Source organism: Anas acuta, chromosome 1 (assembly GCF_963932015.1).
Source record: "Anas acuta chromosome 1, bAnaAcu1.1, whole genome shotgun sequence".
NCBI lineage: Eukaryota > Metazoa > Chordata > Aves > Anseriformes > Anatidae > Anas > Anas acuta.
In genome coordinates, this window is record NC_088979.1 from 109,530,199 (window position 1) to 109,551,832 (window position 21,634).

Here is a 21,634-nt window from a genome sequence, read left to right on the forward strand (position 1 = left end):
CCACTGTTCCATGACCTGGCATGATCCTCCCACCAACAGTGGTCCTCTTGGAGGAGAAGGAAGTGACTGTAGGAAAAGCCTACACCTTTGGGTAAGCAACGTGAACAGAACACTGATCTAAAGACATACCAAAGCTATATTTCTTTATGGCAGAGCAGCACCCTTCTCCTCACACGGCACAACCAATTAGACCCATCTCACTCCTCGTAGCCCAGCATGTCTCAGCCTCATACATACAGCCAAGTCTGATAACATAACAAATCTCAGGTGTATCACTGATGGGAAGGTGAATAACTAGAAAGATATACTTCTACCTCTTGCTTTTAAAAGACAAAATCTGGGTAGTACTGAAGCAAGAGAGAGGAACTAGGGTAGAAACAGAGGAGGTCCCAGAAGCAGTACCACTCCCTGTCTTTGAAATAGTAATTTCAAGCTGAAAAGTAAATTTTTTATTATTCTTCACACTAGTTGAGAAAACATTCCTGCCTCTCCACTTTGAACTGCATGTATGTAAGAGCAAAATTTCACTTTCCCACCAAAAAAACAACAACACAACACAAACCAAACAACAACAACAACCACCACCCTGCTGTGAATTTGATAAAAGATGAAAAAATAACAACAGATTTTGTAATTTTAGTATGTACATAAATAGCAGCAAACAAACACTTGCTAAAGATCATCTTTGTTCCTTATTACATTTATATTTTAAAATACCCTTAATAATGGAAATCAAACACATTTGAATGTTAACCTACCAAATAGTGCATATGAACTGAATGGGCTTGCACAGACCTGCTTGCAGTGCATCCTTACAAAGCCATTCACATGTTTGTATTGCTGTCCGCACGTACACTTGTGCAATGACAGTAGCATCCGTGTTTTTGTCCGGCCCTTGACTTATGAAGCACAGATTTGCCTCTAATATGCTTGATTAAACACTGTGTATTCTTGTGTACCTTTCAAACATGTAAACAAGAACAAAGGACTGTGGAAGATCTCCTTGGCAAACTGTCTCTTGCTCCTACATACACCCAAATGATAAAATCCATTCCATAAACTCAGCAAGCCCCTCCTGAACAAGATAGCAATTTCTACTTCCCTTGCCCCGAGAATAATCTACGCCAAAACTATTCATGTAGTGCAAAACCTTCTATCCCCCTAAAGTAATTCAGCAACCAGTTTATAGTTATCTGTTCTAACGTGCACTCTCATTTTTATTTCATCCTCTCTCCTCCCAGTGTTTTAGACAGCAGCCATCACCTCTCTCAAATCCTCTGCACAAATACACAAGTTAGTGCTCTTTTACGCTCTACATACAGATGTTGAAGAGGCAATGTTTTGATGAGCTATATGTAAATTCTATTCAAAGTGCCCCTTGCCTTTAGGGCTCTATTTCAAAATATTTCACGCTTTCCCCACCCCCCCTTGTCATCCCTCAGCTCAAGGCCCCAAGATTGAAAGGCTCAATAGAGTGACAGCTCTAGAAAAAATAAATAAAATTAAAAAAAAAAATAGGCATCCCAAGTAGGTTTCAAGCAAGCTCACACCCCTCTGGTTCTCAAATACTGCCCAGATAATAGGTAAGTGCCATGCACCGAGCGTTTTCCAAGCCACATTACAGATATTACCCTGTATAAGCCAGCACACCCTGAACAAAAGCTTTGCTGAAGTATAGCTCCCCTTAGGCAGCCTCGCTTCTCAGAAGCCAAAGACCAGGGAGTTCAAGACCGAGGTGCTCTATTCTGCGCCCGAGGCAAAAGAGACTACATACATTGAGCAAATAAACTGCAGCCAATCCCCAAGGGAAGCCCTTGCTTTGATGTCTGGTTAATAGTTAATGCGCAGGGCAAGTCCTCAGTAGCCAGCAGCTACCTATGAGAAAAGAAGCAGGCAGTTATAGGAAGACAGACAGCTGAGAGCTGCACTTGAACATCTCCTGAAATAGCCAGGACTATTTCCATTAAAAATAATGTATGTTTGAATTAGTCTAAATGAGTTATTTGTGGTATCACAATCATCCTGTCCCAGCATAGGTATCCTCATGGGAGGAAGAGGTGGCTGGAGTAATTGCGTACATATATTTGCAATCCCGATTCTGCAGTCTCTGAACAGTAACACTCAGACAGCAGGCAGGTTAAACACCACCACGCTAAGAGCTGCACCAGCGTTCAGTGTTGTGCTCCTCGGTGAGCTGCATGGGGAGCGGGAAATACTTGAAACTCTACAGCACATTTTCTAAAGATCTCAAGATGCCTTCTAAGCGCGAAATACCATATAGGCTGCATGGAACATTATTTTTTTCCTCTCTCCCCACTTCAGGAAGGCTAACAGTGAGCCCACAGATTTACTTTTCCTGTATCATCAGTTCAATTAAATCTGGAATGGTAAAGTTTTTAAGAGAAGGAGGGCAGGAGATTTGCCATTTTCCCAACACAACCAAAAGCAGTCCTGTAAGCAGGACGAGCAACTTGCTGAATGTAGCAGCAAATTCAACACAGACACAATTTTCATTTCCTATATATAAAATAGATCACAGTAGAGGATCTAAAGCGTAGTTCATAGGTCTCAGTCTTCAAAACACCATTGAAATATGCAAATAAAACTCTCTGTTGTTTAATCAAATAGCATATCTTCTTTAGGATTATGGGTGTTGATACTTCCCAAGTGTTGAGAAGCAATTAAAAATTTAAGAAATATATCAAAAAAAAAAAAAAAAAGCTAACAGAGCAGCCCACCTTAAACAAATTCGGACACTGGCTTATGTGGTCTTTCCAATATTGCAGTGGCTTTCTAAATGAAACTCAATGAATCACCCACTACTAAAAGTACAAAACCTATGTCCCCATTTTCCCATCTTCTTGCTTTATCTAAAAAAGCATTATTTCACTAAGGGGAGAGCAAATCTGTGAAGCAGTGAGGATGATAGGAATTGTCAGAATTACCTCCAAATGTCTCAGACAAGATCCCAAAGTTCAAAATTCCTGATTTAAAGTTTACATTTCTTTCATTTTAATTTTGCTTACTAACAGCAACATTCCTAATCTGATAAAATTAAATATATATGTATATATTCAGAACTACAGCAGAATGAGATAATGTGGAGTTGAATGAAATACGTTGAAAATAAAAACCTCAAAACAAAGCACTGCTTTAGGAATGCAATATCTAACTGCAGACATCAATAAAACCATTTTGTAAAATCATTTATGCAGGCAAATCGACAAATAAATACTAGATAGTTACTTAGAGGCATTCTTTTTCCTGGGTGTTAGACACCTTTTAATCTGAACACTACTATGTTTTTAGTATAGTATGACCCCAAAGTTTCAAGAGCTGAAGACTCCACTGGATCTGAAGAAACAGAACGAGAAATGTGTCCTTTCCAAAACTTTTGTATGTACTGCAGTCACTGTGGAGGCAGCAGCAGCTCACAGAAACATAGCTAAGCTGATTTTACACTAGTCGATAACAGCACATTTCCTTCCAGCATAGATCTTTGTGTAAACTGCAAAAATCTGGCTGAGCACTTTGGTAAAAACCCAGCCAGTTAGCCTGAAATAAAATCTGTACTGCTGTCATTGGAGAGCTGCCGAAACAAGACTAATTTAAAGCTAGGTTAGGTATATTCAAATAAGCACCGTTTTCTAACGCGATAACATGTCCCAGTTAGAAGGGGAAAGTTTGACAGAAATTCAGTATTATACCCACTTCACAGTTACAGCATATAGACAGCATATTTAGAGGTGAGGCTACCAAACCTTTTAAAATGCCTGAAGCCCTCCTTTATTGCTCCAGACAGCTCAGTGCACATGCTGGGCTTTCTCAGATTGCCTCTTCCTGATTATATTCCATGTTGCTGACTCCCTCTGGTCCCTATATACCTTAAAGACTTGGCAGTCTAGGATCTTCTTCTAAATCTGACAGTCCTGCATAGGTGTATGTGGTTTCAGAATTGGCAGGATCATCAATATATAAGCAGATATTGATATTTGTTACTGATACTTGTAATTACATTATTTTCACGTACCTGGAGATAAGAGAATACCACCTCTGTGCCCTGTTTTGCAGACAAACTCACACAGAGGAGCTTGCTTAGGGTTATACTGTTGCTGAAATACAGTCACTTTTAGAGAAAACACACAACATTTTGTAAGAGTGGATGGGGAAACTCCCAGGTACACCCTCCCCCATGTAGCATTGACCCTAATTACATGTATAAGGCTCCTCAAAACAGGCAAGGACAACACTAAGTCTTCTCCAGAACAAAAACACATCTACTCCATTGAGTTCTTTTGCTTTGTTTTAAAACAAATAGGTTTAAATATGTAACACTAGTTCATCAGAAACGCTTTGCACTACAAATTCTGATGACACGTTAGTTAGGGAATGTTTTTAGACTCGCATCAGAATTTCTCATCAAAACCAACGGGTGTCTCTTGACTAGCTCAGCACGTGGGAGTCCCAGCCAAGCTCCTGCTCTGAGTCAGACAGACCAAGGACTTGAAACTGGGTTTCCCTCTTCCCAAACACAGAACAGTAATTGCTCACAGGCTGCTTGGTGTCTCACAAAAATACTCTGGAAGGATTTCATTTATCCCAATAGAAAACAGTGAAAAAAAGATATCTTGGAAAGTTTAGCGGAATCAGAAAATCACTTCCCTCTAAGCTTGATTTTAAACCTGGTATTTGGTCTACTAAAGCTATCATGTCTAACAAGTACACATTTGGCTCAAGATGTAAAAAGAACAGCAAGAGAGAAAGAGAAAGGGGGCAAACTTGTTAGCTACTTCTTTGCAGCTGAGAAAGAAAATCAGATAAAAACATCTTGGAAAAGATGTTACAATAAGATAGGGCTGAAGGTTCATAGCTGTAACTTCAAGAGAGTTACAAAAACAGAAAAAAAAAAAGTCTCAAGCCTGAAAATCTGCTGCTTTTCTATCAAAAGAGACATACCTAACAGCAGTAACAAATGCATTATAGCACTGCTGGGTTTTGGGGTAAGTAGAAAAATAACATGAGTTATTAGAAGAGATTAATTTATCTGCATGAAAAGACAGGACATGGAAAATTCCAGTTCCATCTAGCTTGCATTAACACTAGAGGCATCTGAAATTTAAGAGAATTCCAAACAAGGTAAATTAAAACTGCTTCTTTTAGAGAAATAGTTTAGTGAAAACCTCTATTTTTTAACATTTGAATCATGGAGAAAATCAAAGACGCGATCGAAAATGCATCTTCAGAAAAAAAGATCAAGTAATGAAGCCAGCACACGGAACTTTTCATCTCATTATATTACAGGCAAAACTCTTAAAATAATTAAATAAAAAAAAATAATAAAAACACTCTTGATGATCTGTAGTTAGTTTCAAACTTTTGGGGACGGAATACATTTTGAAGTTACAAGTGGTCTTCATCCGAACTTGAGATTCCACCAGAGACAGCATTGCTAATCATCTGGGAAACAGTCACCTTAAATTACTCCTTTAAGCTCTCTCACAAAGTTTATGTATAAAGAAAATGGACAATGTTGTGCTGTTTTCAATAAAATTATTGGTTATTTGCAAGGCAAAAAGAAATCCACATGTTCAGCAAGCAAGCTGTAATTGAGCTTGATTCAGAAAGTAGAGTTTATCTGTCAAAACCAGGGATGAAAAAACAACCTGAGAAGCTAAATAAATGCCTTAAGACTTTTATAGTATATATTAGATGTTCTTTTTTTTTTTTTTTTTTTTTTTTTTAAAGTAACTGGAATGACGTTTGACCCTCAGCTAGAAATCCAGATTGGTTAACCTTGCTTATCTTCGCTGGGTGTGGTTACTGTCATAATACACAACTGCTCGGTTTTACATGTAGAAGATCAATAGTGTCACAAAGTTAAAAACTAGACAATTTGCAATTGGATATTACTCCCTTTTATTCTCAGGAAAGCAAGGGATTGGTGTTAAAAAATGTGGGCTTAATTTCATTTACTTTCACCAAAACTCTCTAAGCTCACCACCCGCAAAGATTTCATTCAGATACTTTATTCATCGGAGTAGTCCTCAGCAAAACTTAACACAGAGAAGTTCAATTTCCAAAAATAGATCAAAAGAATCAGAAGCCCATTACTAATGAAGAGTATGTTGCAGGTAACAAACATGAGGTCAAATCTATTGCTACTGTAAGCCTCCAAAGTCAGTTAGCTATCACATGGATTGCTTCGGTTGTGTTGCATTTGTAAGCCTTCAAATCGCAACAGACTATGAAGTGCCAAACTAATACAGATATTTTGGCATTTCCTGAGAAATATGGAAAAAAAAAATATAAAAAAAATCAGGAAGAAAAACGCGTGCTTACATTACTTCATACAATACCATTCCCATACAGCTCTCCTGAAAGCCTAATACAGATGTCCTAGACAAGTTCTAGTCTATAATGACTAAGACTTCAAGAACAAGTCTACCCGTGCACACTAACTTGGCCAGGTATCATGCCTTCAGGTAATAAACCATAAAAATAACAACTGAAAATTAGTAGCAAGAAGAAATCTGTAAATATAAATCAAATTCTTTAAAAAATTATCAAAAGAAACTAATCTGTTTTACAAGACCTTTCATGAACAGAGGAACTGTACGCAGAATAATTCACAGAATTGTTTGCTTGCTTCTTAGAAACCAGATGTCTCTGGTGTAGATAGACTCTTTTACAAGGTATCAATTATATAAGTATTTTTCTCTCTCTCTCTGTATTCTGTCTTCCTTCCTTCAGCAAATGGGTTGTAATGAAACTCACAGGACTTCATTCTGCTTTTCCTCATAAATGCCCCCTCATGCTTGCAAAAAGCTGAAATCACCTTACTTACGTAAAAGCCCAAAGCGATGATACTCTGTGAATTCACATCATGGAGAGAGAAACACAGATAAAGAGAGCAATTACTTCAGATAGTTCTGGTAAGGCTTCTTTATTGCAACAGTTTTACATGGCCAGATGGGAAATGATGTAAATTGCAACAACAGATACCAGGTAGAGACAGAAATGAGTTTTCCTACCAAAGACTTGAAGTAGGGTTCTCTGAAAAAAAAAATAAATAATAAAATATGAACTAACACCTAGTGATTATAAGGCTCTAATGCATAAGATGGTACGAGTCGAAATTTTTCTTTTTAAAGGTTTAAAAATCTGCTGTATTAACTGCCAGCTGCAAGATCCCAACCCAGCCGCACAATTTATTTATAGCTTTAAAAGTCATCACTCAGACCATTCAGCTATTTCCGAATGACAAAACAAACATTTGAAGACTGGGAATGTGCAGTATCTAACTGTAGGAAGTTGATCTCTTTCACTGAACTGATACTTGATAAGAATATTTCAAAAAGGATTCTGTCACGCTGTACAAAACTCTTGCTTCAAATCGATGCGATAAAGTAATAAATTATAGTATGTTAATTTTTAGTTTGAGCTGAATTTCTGTATTAGAGAATTCAGAATTAGTATTTTCAACCAAAGTATCTCACCCGTTCAGGCTCTGCCCCCAAACATCAATGCCTGCACAAAGAAAATCTTGATCTACTTGCAAGATCCATGTAAGTACGAGGGCTTGCTCTCATCCATCTAATTACCAACTGGACATTTCTCTTCTTTTCCCCCCATTCTGAGCCTCAGTTTACTTTGTGACAAGATGCATGCCGTGAGGAATTTGAATGAATCTGCAACACATACTTATGCATTAAATATTTGTGAAGCATTTTAATAAATATTTAGCTTTGTTTATTTAAGGTTTGGCTGTCATGGGCATGACAGCAACATTTTAAGTGAAATGAATGTAAAACACTCATGCTCCTAGCTGGAATAAACTGATCATAACATCTGAATGAACAATCAGGACTTTTTTTTTTTTTTCAAATCTCACAGCTCTTCCTTTATTCCTTAGCCACTAAAAAGAAATAGCACACCATTAGTGTTCTCTTATTAATTTCTTTGGTATTGCATCTTAACCCATTAGAAAAGTGTTTCAGTTCATTACTCGTTGACTTTATTACATATATATTTGTTTTTGAGATTCAAATTTTGGGGCACTTAAGAAAGCTTTTAAAGTGTTCTCAAGTTCTACAAGTTAGATTTGCTTTTTGACCAGAAGACTATTTTCAGTGCTTGCCAACCACAAGCACTGGGGCAGGCTGGCCTATCGCTTCCCAGAAACAGCAATTGCCTTTTTAAAGTGACAGGTTACAGAGCTGTTTCACTCTTTTTCTGCTTCTGAGCCATGAAGGTTTGCAAAGGAAAACTTGTGATATCTTATACTATAATTTGCTGATAATTTTTCAATCTTTTTTCCTCATCAGCTTCCATCTAATTCTAATTTATCTCACTTCCGTATTATCTGAGCTTTCAAAGAGTTAAGTGCAATCTTTATGGCTTCCCCATCATTTAGAAATAAAATAAATTAAAAAATAAAAATAAAAATGTTCTTCTACTAAGAAAGGGGCAGGATGGAGATGAACATCAGTCAGGATACAGAGATGAAGTTTTCACCACGACACCATTCCATGACAGAAGTAGGTGAAATAGTCTGAGCATCACATCGGACTCAGCAACCTGTTTGCCAGAAGTGCTGTGTTTAACATGCTCTCACATATGGAAAGCATGCAGAGATGGGAAACTCCCATTTTTCTTAAATCTCCTTCATTCTGTGTGTCTGTTCTACCTGATTGTCTCCATTTCCAATTGGTAAGACTGAACAGAGCGAGACTGTAAAAACTTGACACACATATAATAAAATATTAAAAAGAAAATACATAAAGGGCTTCCAAAAGTTGATAGTTTATTCCTAAGAAACTTGTAGGAATTCAAATATGTCCAGTGTGTATGGCTCAAAAATTAACATAATTTCTACCCCTTAAACAGAACTGGCATAGATACCAATGCTTGTGACCTTTGAGGTTTAGGAGCTAGATGTTTTCACTCCCATTCTTAATACCTAAATCATCAAGAGCAAAAGACCAACCCATCCATAAGTCTAACCTTCACAAAGATAGACATACTGCACTTGACTAAATACATGCGTTTCCACTGTCTTCCAAGATTTGTGCGCTTGAGCGAGTAGACGGAAGAACTGCAAACTAAGTTTCTCATTCGCGTGCACATTTTATCTAAGTTAGTAACTGTATATGTAACCAGTTGCATAGGACAATGTGGAGTTAAATATCTCCATTGCTTTGCTGAATAAATTGGATTTGGACTGCCATGTTTTAAAAGCTAAAAATATGACATTTTTTGAAGGAGTAGAACTTAACAGAACAATATTCAAAACCGGTCTCAAAATATTACATTACACACAGGTGGAAATTGCAAAACATTGTAAAATTTCAGCTTCTTAAAGACTCTGGACCAGCATAAATTGTTTTCTTAATGCTAAAAAAAAAGCAATATCAAGACTTTAATTTAGCTGTTGACTGTCAGAACACCGAAAATCAACAATATACATACAAGTACACGTAGCAAGATAAACGTTTTCTAAGTACTTTTAACAAGTTGTATCTTCCATTCATGCCACTCTGGCAGCATACCGTATTTTCTTGCCAGCATAGCGCTTGCATTTGGCAGTCCTCCATAACATACAGTCATTCGATTATATGATGAATTGAAGGAGGTATTTGGTGTTCCTCCGCAGTTGTGCAAGTAAGTCTTTTTTCTTTACATTATAAAGGGAGTTTGGTAACAGTTTGGAAATTGTGAAGAATTTGTTTTCTCTCTCTTTTTTTTTTTTTTATTTTCAAACAGGTTTACGCGTGGTGATCGTCACAATTCAAATTTGCGTGAATAACGGAAAATGACTGTCAAAAGTATTCCTCACGTGAATGTCCATTCATAAATCAAGTTCTTGTCCCATTTAAGCTGCCAGAAAAGCTCTTATTTTTCCCCCACACTTTGTGTTTTTATACACATATTCTTAAGGATACACATAAGAGAAATATAAATATATTTTCAGACAGCTTTCTCTATTTTTTGTATACTTCCCATCTAGCATACGTGAAAAACAACAAAAGGAACACAATCATTAACTTCTTACTTCATTTATTAGGAATTTTGCTTGGAAGGATTCAGACGGAAAGCTCTTACTCTATAACAAGCATTGGAGAATTGAATATAATACTGCAAGTGCTCGACAAATGGCCCTCTAAAAAGAAAGGCTACATTTGCCTACATTTTGTTCAGTTTGCTAATGTGCTAGTCCAGTGTTGCCTTTTTTTTTTTTTTACATGAATTATTAATGAATCATTGTGAACAGACAAAAGAAAAAGGAAATAAAACATGTAAAATTAAACCTTTGGATTTTTTTCCTGGTCTAGCAAGAATTCAGCTAGGAGAACTTAAGAGACTGGGCACAAGGACATGGAGATAGTAGCCAAAGTTGTCTGGTTTTATTTGCCTGGGTTTTCTGGATTGTCTTGTAAACAACTTTAAGTTTACAAGTCTTATAGTTTGCAGATCTGCTAAGTCATCTCATAAAAAGGAAGGAACAAATGAACCCTAAGACCCGTGATCTGTCCATTTTATCTTCCTGTCCATGAACCGACTAAAAAAACAGCTCCTGGTATCATGACGCCCAATGGGCAGAAGCCACAGTTACACAGACCAGCAAAATCTTATGAAAATAAGCTGTGCTAGTAATCTCCGTCAAAGGCTCTGGTTTCCGCAGAGTTAGCAGAAAAAAGAAGTGCACTGTCCAATTCTATTTAACAGATGATTCTGAAAAATGTGATTTTGTAAAGAAGTGAAAAACAGGGAAAGAGTCTCATTGAATAACTCTGGCATATAAATTTGTATATGAGTGCATTATATATTTACATAAATCAAAATGTCATGAACTTTTTTTTTAAAAAAAAGGAGCAATTCTACAACTTTGCCCACAGTACTGACTTACTGCTATTAAAGCCTGCCATATTTCAGACTAAAAGCTCTATAAACTATCCAAAGATTTTTGCTATTTTGATTGTGATATTTGTTACATAAGAAGAATATTAAAAGACCTACACAAAGATAATTTAAAAAAATCATCTTCTCAGAAGTTCAAGATTTATTTCTAGATACTTTTCAATAGAAGGATTATAGGAAGACCTGAGCTAGACTTCCAGAGCTACACTTTTGTACCTCAGAAGCAGGCCACGCAGAAAACTAAACAAGCATATGATTAAACCTTTTCTCCGTAACTGCTCAAAGGTCAAGATTGAGCATTCTGAAATTTGTGGTCTAATATCAGTAATTCAAAATCAGCATCAGAATTTGTGGCCCATCTCTAGAATTATTTATTTTAAAACAAGACATTTCTCATGCCTGACGTATTTGTTTCAGTATTCGAAAGACCAAAAGGATAGTCCTTACATGTTCATCAGTCCCAGTCGTGGTAGCATCTTTAGACTGGCTGCTTAGATAGTAAGCAGAAATGCCTTACAGTGAAGTGGAATAAATTTGCTCTAAGGTGGTATGCAGCTTACTGACTCTCTATCCACTCTGAGCTTGTTTTATGAAAACTTTATAAAAGTTTACTTTATGCTAAGAAGGCTTGAAAACACTCCATGAAGCATCAGGTCTTTGTTCTGTTTGAGCTGAAAAGCCTCATCTGTTCAGTCTCACCTTCAAGCTACGTTCATGGTGATCTTACATGTTATTGTGTATTTTGTATAAATAACACAGCAACAATCCCACAAATTTGGTGTTACCTTTCTTTTATACTACCTATACTCTTACATTAAATACTACTACCCTTTGAACTATTGTGGCTACCCAGTGAAAAATACTTCCCCTCAAACTTATAGGCAACCACTTCAAATCAATGACAACTGTAACTTGTTCAAAATTTGATCCCATGTACTCTTTCCTAGTGTGAATACTCCAAGAGCTGTGCACAAAAGACCCTCATAGGGCTCTAGCCATCTGCAGACTATTACATATTTTTCAGTAAAAGTTTTCTCCCCAAGAAGTACAAATAGGAGCCTGAAATATTGATATATTGGACATAACAAAAGGAGAAAATGCAGAAAGGTATTTTCAGATACTATTTGAGCTAAAATAATTTCCTCAACTTCATAAAATATTATTTTTTTCTTGAGAAATCTTAAGGCTGTATACACTTCAAAACTGTTTCTCAGAGATCGAGGAAAAGGAGTTTCTATTCTTTGTTTATATCTTGGACCCGCATTTGTGTATACAAAGCAACGTACAAAATGCAGTATCAGAAAGGGACACAGGCCTGTTAAATGCAGCACAAACAGAAGGCATACTTACCACAGAGAAAGCGACTGTACTTAGAATCTTCCTGAAACAACGTCCACAGATTGATAGAAATGGTGCCAAAGTGGCTGCGAAATCCTTCTCTGATCTCCAGAAAACTTGTGAGTAAAAAGTCCTTTGCAGTTTCCAAAGCTCTTTAGTGTAAGGATGGTGTATTTGTTAAGCACTTATACTCTATACATCGGTGAAACTCTTCCAGTAGATTTTGTTTCAATGCACAATCAAACGTGGCCTACTCATATCTCATCATTGCTGATTTCCCCAAACTCAGTCTTTAGCCTAGGCCTTCCCTGGATGTATATAGTTTTCTCGCGCTTTTGGTCTTCTAAGCTATGAAGAAGGACATTCCTCTCTCCCAAAGGTAATGTGACTTCTGAAGATTTGTGCATGCTAAAGCTGCCTCACTTTCTACCCAAGCAGGGTCGATACATATACCACCACAAATCAATATATAAAGGTAAAAACGTTTTCATTTTACACTGTGTCAAGCAGAGACAAGCATGGAGGTAAAGATACGAAGGGAAGGATCCTATCCCCTTTTATCAGACATATGCTCTTCTATACCCAGCCTGCTGGCATGCATTGCCACCAGCCACCCACTGCACGTAACATAGCTCTAGTTTTACCTAAATAGATTGAGAACCTTTCTTGCGCTGATTATCAAAAGCAACTATGTTTTCATTCTGGTATCAAACTTCTTTTAAATCCCAGGGAAGACCACCCAGCTGAGGGCTAAAACCTTGTTTAACAATTAATTGTTTCTGGGCTACAGTGCTTGCTCTGACACAAGAAGAACTTGCCCCACCACCTGCAGCAGCCGGCCTCATGGCCCGCCAGAGGACATCGTTATATCACAGGAGAATATATTTTACCAGTCCCCCAAACCCAGCTCCAAACCAGCCCATAGCTAACTGCAATTAGGGGGATGCGTGTGGTTGAAGATCACGTGCAGGTTCCCTCCTGTGACCCAAGGGCTACAGAATCCACCATGGAGCACTGTGCTCTTCCCTCACCTCAAAAAGAGTTTTAAAATAGCGCCTCACAAAACAAAAGCCTGCCTTACCTGTAACAGAGAGCTGTGCCTGCAGGGTGGCAAAGACAGCGATCCTCTTCCACTTCATCTCACTCCGGCAAGCGGTGCTGGGGTGAGCGGTGTGGGGCGATGAGGAGGAAGGCACCTCCACGGGCTCTGCTCTTCTGGCTGCCTCCACAGGAAGCACTGCTTCTATAAGGGCTTTTGGAGTCCACCTGCTGGCAGCCACCCCAAAACACACGTGCCTTCCTCTGCCTCGCAGCTTCTGAGGTCTGGGTTTTACGTTCCTGGTATTGATGTTTATGGTTTCCTTTTGTATTCTTATTTTCTCTTTACAAGATTTTCTTTTCTCTCTCTTCTTTTTTTTATTAAACTTTGATGATCCCTAGGACATTCCATTTCAGCAGCTCTAAGAGGGGCCTGGAAAGTGTATCTGGTATCAAATTCAGCATGACTTCAAAAAGGATGTAACTATGTCCATGTCTAAGTAGAAGTCTAAAATTGTAAGTGATAGCTGCTTGCTCAAGAGTGGATAGCTGCACTGGTAAAGGTATCAAGTGTAGCGTTATTTCTAAAGCTCTGACTTAACATTAGCACCTGAAAGTTGCTGTACTTCCTGGGCTATGTGTTGGCCTTCATCACGGGGAGTTGGACTCCATCTGTCTTTGCAGTTTCCACAGGACGTAAAACACTAGCACAACCGGCACTACCTGGCTCCTTTCAGTCACACATAACTCTGAACTGGAGGTGCCTTTTGATGTGAACATACCACATCTTTGTATTTCCAAAAACTCTGTGTGCATGCAGCGCTCTGGAGCCATTTTGTCCTCAGAGCCAGCGCAGCCCGTACAGAGGAGAGCCCGTGTCATCTCTGTGGGGGAGCACAGTGTGCATCTCCTCCGCGCTGGGCTTGAAACAGGAAGCCCGGCAGCCTCCAGCTACATATGCCACACCTACTGACAGAGCAGGCCATGGCATTCAGCCTTCCTGCTGCTTGAAGCTGGCCTCTAGTGAGATACTGCGGCAGATCAGCAGGGCCCAGAGGAAGGAAGGGAGGAAGCGCGGTTTGAACCCAGCTGCATCCCAGGAATTCACAGGACTTTTCAGCCCCACAGCCTAGGCTCTTCTGTTAGCACAGCACAAAACAGGGCAGGTGCGCCCAGCTGAAGTGCTCACGAAGCCTCATTTCCTGCAGGTCCACCTTCTCCCTCCAGCACAATCACTGTGGCACCTGCCACGCTCCCCTAAGCCCCTTTTGCCCTCTTGGCCATCCTGTAGCCTCAGCTCTCCCTCCGCCTGTGGGGCCAAGCACGCAGCTGTGGGTAATGTAGCTGATCTGAAGCACATGTGTGTGTGTGTGCTGACTAACCCAGTACCCCCTGTGAAAGTGAAAATGCCCTGTTTTTTCTGCTGCTCCGAGGGCACTAATAAGATCTCTACAGCTACCTACACAAAACTACAAGTAGGAGCAGGTTATGTTTGAGTCTCCTTTGTTTAGCTGGATTGATGTTGACCCCCCAGGTCAAAAGTTGTTGTGGTGGTGGTGAGAGGCAGACTGAGTCAGGAGAATCACAATGCTTGTTTCCTTACAAAGCCAAGCTAGTGATCAAATCTGGCGGTATTAAAGCAACGCTCAGTAGGCAGCAGTGGAAACTACACAGGCAACAGAAAAAGCACACTTGAACAGTAACCTAGCAAATGTCACTCTGGAGAATGTGTTGCACTACGAGCTGAAAAAACAAAAAACTGACTTGTGTTAACAATATTCTGTCGTTTCATCGTGCCTTCACTTGAGGACCTCGATGTACTTTTGAAATTAGTGTTATAAAACCAGGGCAGTTAAGCTTTTACAGTTAAAAGGAGAAGCAATCCAGCATAGCAAAATGGAATTAAGAAAGGTGAAATCTGGAGCTTTAGAAAAGTCTTCAGAAGGAGACATATAAGAAAGAAGTAATTTCTCTGTTGAAGTGTTAAGGCACTTATAAGAAAATAAGGTAAAATACTAATCAACATAGTGATGCCAGCTCTCACTCAGTAAATAAATAAATAAATAACCCCACATATTATCTTTTTTCAAACGCGAATAAAAATGTTCACTTTTATTAAGCAAAATAAAGATTAAGTTTAGACAACTGTGAATTAGAAAAGCCATAAAACATGACTTAAATGCACGTTAAAACCAAAAGCTCAGCCTTTCCACCATCAAAATACAATTGGCCCAACATAAGATTGGTGAACGTTTATAATAGTAATACTACTAATATATTTCAGGATAAGAGCTTAAGTAGTTGGGAGTGAAGAGAATTATCTTAAGGAATGGTTTATATATACTTTTTTTTTTTTTTTTTTTTTTTTTTTTTTACTTTTTTTCCTCTCCCCAGTTCTAATTCTTTGAAATGAGGGAAGAAGAGGAATGTGCATCCCCAGCAGATACGGGAACAGCATTGGCGATAACTATTTCCCAGTAGTCCAAAGATGACTGGCAAGGTAAGAGTTATGGGCATATAAGAAGTAAGGATTTATAGTCTTTCAAAAGCAAAGTCAATTGAAATTCTTGGAAGACAGAGTCCGAGAAATTCATCACATTGCCATCTGAAGTAATGAAGGCTAATACATTGATAATTTAGTATAACCTTTTTATTTAATAAGTATTATATATGGTACTAGTCAATATCAAAATAATTAAGATACCAGTGTTACTACAGTGCCCCAAATCCAGGGCTGCATGCCATTTTGCAACACCTTGACAGTACTGCTGAGCCTCTACCCTCCCCTAGCCTCGGGGAGGGTTTCCTGTGTGGCTTTTCTACCCCAGAAGTTGCAAGAGGAGGCTGGAGATGGGCTCTGACTCAGTCAGGCAGTGAGCAAAGCACAGCCCACGAGACCTGCCACACGCTGGAGCTGGAAGTTCCAGATCCGGCTGCATTCAGATACCTGGTCTGTACTCCAGCACAAGCCAGATAAAGCCCTTTTTGTCCACCTTGCTATGTAACAGGTGATTGACTGAAATAAGGAATTAGTGAGAGGAAAAAGAGCCCTGCTCCCACTGCAGGCAGCCCAAATCTCACTGATGCCTTATTCAAAAGCTAAAATAATATCTTACCAGTTATTGATATTTTTGGGTAACAGTGTCTTCAGAGGAGCAAATGGCACTGCTCATCACTATTCTGCTGACCCCTGTCTCCTCCTGTTATTGATCACAGCTTCTCCCTCAGGCAGAGAGCCAGCAAATTATCACTTTGAATAAAGAGCTGAGGCCAAAGGTAAGGAAAAGGAATGAAGAGCTATGTAAGAAAGCAAGATTAATGGCCACAGTAGGCACACTGGGAGAACAGCAGTTGGGCCAGTGTGTTTTGATGTCTAGATAGGGAAAGGTCAGAGAAATGGAGTGTATGGACTTCATTTAGAAGTGTGGGCAAAGTCAGGAAAAGGCTTTGCATGATAGCGCCCCTAGAAATTCTCTCCTCCCAATCCCTCATCTTTTGCAAAGAGGCAAGCTTACCATCATAACTGAAATACAATGAAATTATTCAAAAGAACAACCACGCTTGTATTATGAGTTATTCTCGTAACAGACACAACACTGGAAATGCAAATCACATACAGGTGAGGGCTGCAGAAAAAAGAGAAGTGGTCTCTGCTCTAGGAAAAAGCTATTCTGTCTTCATATGTCTCGCAATTGCACTATAAAGGATTTTGTTACAGTGCCACCTTCATTTCAGCTTATTTGGTCTTTGCATCTCTAGGAACTACATACCACAATTAAAACTTCGGCAGCTCCTACCTACGTTGTGCATTAGGCAACCTCATACATGCATTTTTACCAACAGTTTAAATGAAACAGTGTTTTAGTTTGCTTATTTCAGTCAGACCGTAAGAACCTTGATAACACTGGCCTAGAGACTAATGCCAACAGTAGTTCAGCTGAACCAGCAGCTATTTTTCTCAATACAGACAAGGCCACAGTAGAGACATAAAACCCTCCCTGCTGGGTTAAGAAAAGCTCTTAGCTAACTTGACTCTTTATCTAAACATACGGGTGGAGGAAAGCACATTTCAAGAATTACCTGTGCTGGGAAGACTGCAAGATTTTATATATGGCTCCTGAAACAGAATGGGTCAGGGAATTGAACTGGTCCCCAAGTACAGTACAACTCAGTTGTGTTTAATGCAGGTTAAGGTGCAGCTCATTATCTGCAAGGTGTAACATCTTTCACAAAATAGACAAGGCATGCATTCAGTTGGTTCTGTGCATCAATATACCATTCTTTCTCTGGGCACAAGAAACCCTGGAACAGCTCTAATGCAAGGGGCTGATTCATCCCCAGAAGCATCCCCTTTTCCCTTTTCATACTTACTGGTTATGCTTTGACTGAACTAAAAAAAAAAAAAAAGCAGGGTTTGCAGTTTTAACAGGAAATAAATGAAAACTAAAAAACAAACCCACACTGCAGTCAAGCTGAGGATTAAAAAAAAAAAAATAACTACACACTGCCCTCTGGCTCATGTGTTGCAGCCACAGAGAGCATGCCTGTAATCATCATCACACACTGCTGGGACTGAGAACAGGTCCGTTAGCAAAAGTTCTCTTAAGCCAATTTGACACAGTTAGCACTTGCAGGCAAAATTAATACCTGCATCACCTGATGGTGGAGCTGGCTGACCTGATGGAGAAAATGGGAGAATCCAGTCTGCAGAGTCTTGCCCCTGATCCAGCAGGAAATCACAGTTGTAGTGCCAGAACAAACTCAACAAGTATCAAAATCAGTTTTGGAGATGTTCACACAAAGATAATGGGTCTTAAATAAGCAACAATTTTCTCTGGTGAGAAAGCTGTCGCCCCTAGCAAGGCATGCCATTCATACGCTAGACTAATACACTGAAAAGAAAAAAAAAAAAAAAAAAAAGCTGTTTACAGTGTGTAAGCCCACAATTTTTATTGACAAAATGTTGCAGAGTGACAGTCCTATATTGCTTCACTGCATTTCAATGCACCATAGTGCCTTACAGTGAAGCTTCGCTTTGCTATAATTGGGCTCAACTGTGCTAATCCCCTTGGAATGCAGCAATTAATACTTATTTAGTGATAATTGCTGCATTCCAAGGGGATTAGTCCCTGCCCTGCACTTTTGCCAGCACTGCAAACAGAAAGCTGGAAAAAAGACAGTGTCTAACTACAGGTCTTGCTTTGCAGCTCCCAACAGGGAGACAACAGAAGTTGGTCTCACTACAACTGCTCCCCTCTGTGTGTGAAAATACTGCTTTTCCAAGGGAAAAAAAACCTCGACTGTGACTACTCCTTGCAGCTGCATTGTGCAAATAGAAACCCTGCCACATCTAAAGGGGAAAAATAAAAAGAAAACAGACACCTGTGCAGTACCATAAAGACAAACACAGTCATGAGCGTATGTTTCCTACGGGACATGATAAAGAGGCCCTGATGCAGTATAAGAACGAATTCCTATTCATTATTTTGTTTCTTGTGACAAGTAGTTCCTCGTTTCTGCTACGGTCCTAAAATTTTTCAATGCAAAATTGGTTTTGGAAACCCATATAGTAGATGTTGGTAGAAACCTGAAATGCACCCCTCTCTGAAAACTCACTAATTTTGAGACTACTGAATATATAATGCCTGATTCTTTCATTCTCAGTGAAGCCTTTATGATCTACTCTGGATTTCTTTTAATGCACGCAAGAGAGCATTACTTATGCTTTATCTTAAGAAGGAAGCACAATACTTCTCTTACTTCAAGCTAGTCATGCTATTTTCCTCACATTATTACTGCTTTCACCTGTTAATTTCAGATGAATTTCCCTGACTAAATTACAGCATATTTTAAAAAAAAAAGAAATACCACTAAACCTACATTATGGAAATGGTACTTTTAATTATACACCACCCTCAGTATTTTCTTGCATGGCTGTACAGACTGCAACTGATCAGTAAGGTTGTGTCTTCCATGAATGTAAAGGTAGGGGAAGCCAGACACTAGGACCAGAAATAAGTAACTTCATTTCCCATGTTTTTTCCCCCTTTTTGCCCCAGCACATACCTCTTCTGGATTTTTCAAATGTTCATCTGGGAGGAAAACAGTTAAATGAATTGAGATTCATTTAACCATTTAAAACAAATCAAAAATCCAATTCATGCTTGATTAGGCAACTGTTTTTTGGCTAAACGCCAACGCGAAAGAGCTATGCAAGGTTCTTACAGTCCTGCTGCGTGTTTTGTGCAATTATGTCTCTGTTTCTCATCCTTAAGTGATTGATTTCGATCTAGAAACAGTAACTTTTTTATACTGGATAATTTCTAATAGGTTGCATTGGCATAAATACTACAGAAATACAAAGTATCTTCAATTCTTCACATAAATACACATGCTTACGTATGCAATTACATACATACTACCTAGTATCTCTTGAAAGTTATTTCTCCATGATTGTACACATATTTACATATACCCTGTACATGGCTTTGTCAAGCTATCTTGTGTTTGTAGCAATCAGGATAGGTGCAAAATGGGAAAGGTTACAACCTGGAGCAGTAGAACAGAAAACATAAAGTGGCTGTAGGCCTGTATGGTACACTGACCAATATTAAAGTCGAGGGAAAGAACTGTCTCTTGATGTGTTGGATTTGCTACCATGTGACCTCTCTTTGTTTAAAATTGAAAAATTATATGCTAAAGTAAGTCTAACAGTTGCTAGAGTCAGAAGCAAAGGGTAAATAAGGAATTGTTAGGGCTTTTTTATCTAGGATATGATCTAGGAGAAAAAAAAAAGAAAAAAAACTAAAACAATTCAGAACCATCACCACAGTTATCAAATCCTTTGAATAATAAAGAGAATATCCACTAAACGATATGACATTTCATCACTTCAAAAACTAACTGCATGCCTGGACTCAAACAACCATAAGGCTCCAGACAGCTCTGCAATTAGCACAACTAGTGATGCTCAAATTTTAAAGAAGTGGGGGTTTTGTTCCTTTGATATATCCACCATAGTCCTTTTTTATATACTCGGTGTCCCTTTTCCTCACAGCAGTGAACACCCTTCCACGTTGTCTGTCTGGGTAGGCAGTTAGCTGTACTCTCAGGAGCTGACTAGCCAGCTGCCTTCCACCTGTAGAAAGGAAACTGAGTCGTGACTGTCCTTTCCTGAGCAAAACCTGATGGGTTTTGTTTCCTTTACCGAGCTCTCAACTGTCATGACATATGCAAGAGCTTCCTGGCTTCAAGTTTGTACCTGTTTCAAATCGGAATCCAACTGAGGGGGAAAAAAGGACGTGTCTGGACAGCAGTTACATAAGCTTCTGCAAAAAGACAGGCTACCAAGAACGTTAGCTACTATAGCCAGAATGACTGCATCTTACATTCGAACCTTTTGATACTGTAATACTTAACACAAACTCTGAGGAAGCCTCTGGAGAGAAACGTTTTCACATCAAAAATTCCCAGGCGCAATTACAAGAGTTCTGCATGCAAAGCTCAGAGGCTGAGCTTCTTAGCAGGGCAATCACAACTGGCAGGTGAGCTCGGAGTGTCAGCGGGGCAGTGGCCTCACCACCAAGGCACCCAGGCCCACAGTACCTGAACTGGAAGGTTGGATGACAGCAACCAGGGCCAACCACAGCAGAAGCAGCACGGAGGCCAAGCCAGGGGGACCAGGCAAGTGGCAAGGACCTGAGCTCCAGCCCAGCTCCCAGGAGAAGCTTCGGAGTGGGTTTTCCCGGCTCTCTCTTACCACCCAAGTATGTGTGCAAAGGCAGAGCTGGTCTCCAGCACAGGCAGCCCAAGCTGCTGGGGCACACCCAGGGCCTTGACAATAATTTAAGATGTCAGTCTTGACCAACTGGGTCCTATTCTGAACATTAAACACTATTGCCCTCCTAATCAAAGGCTGTGCTGCTGGCCCAAGCAAGCCAAGTCCAACAGTATCAACTAGCTGTTGAATATTTCTTTCCTATAAATCCCAAATGGGTGTTTCAGCTAACAGCCAAAGCATCATCACGCTAGTGAACAACCTTGATTTGAATTGCTAGAATTAATAAGCACTGAGAGAAATAAAAGATATCAAGTCTGAAGGTAGCTGCTCCCAGTTGATGTTTCAAGGTGCTCTATGCCTATCTCAATTTCCTTTACTAGAGGTTTTTAATTTAAAAACCTGTAAATCACTTTCATGGACATTACTTCTAAGCACTTCATAGCACAAAATGATTACAAAACACAAAAAAAGATGAATGCTTTTTTTTTTTTTTTTAAGCAACCAGCAGGCTCTTGTGTTTATGGAGGAAAACATTCATAATGTAAAGCAATGTAGGAAAAA

At 39.2% G+C, this 21,634-nt stretch overlaps 1 protein-coding gene across 1 annotated transcript in view; it reads right to left on the reverse strand.

Moving 5' to 3' along the window:
- CD247 (CD247 molecule) overlaps positions 1-13,496 on the reverse strand; it is a 53,047-nt gene extending 39,551 nt beyond the window's left edge. The window contains exon 1 of the mRNA XM_068692370.1: positions 13,337-13,496. Within this exon, the coding sequence (XP_068548471.1) occupies positions 13,337-13,394 (58 nt within the window). The 5' untranslated portion in view covers positions 13,395-13,496. The remainder of the gene's footprint in view (positions 1-13,336) is intronic.
- Positions 13,497-21,634: the final 8,138 nt, after the last annotated feature.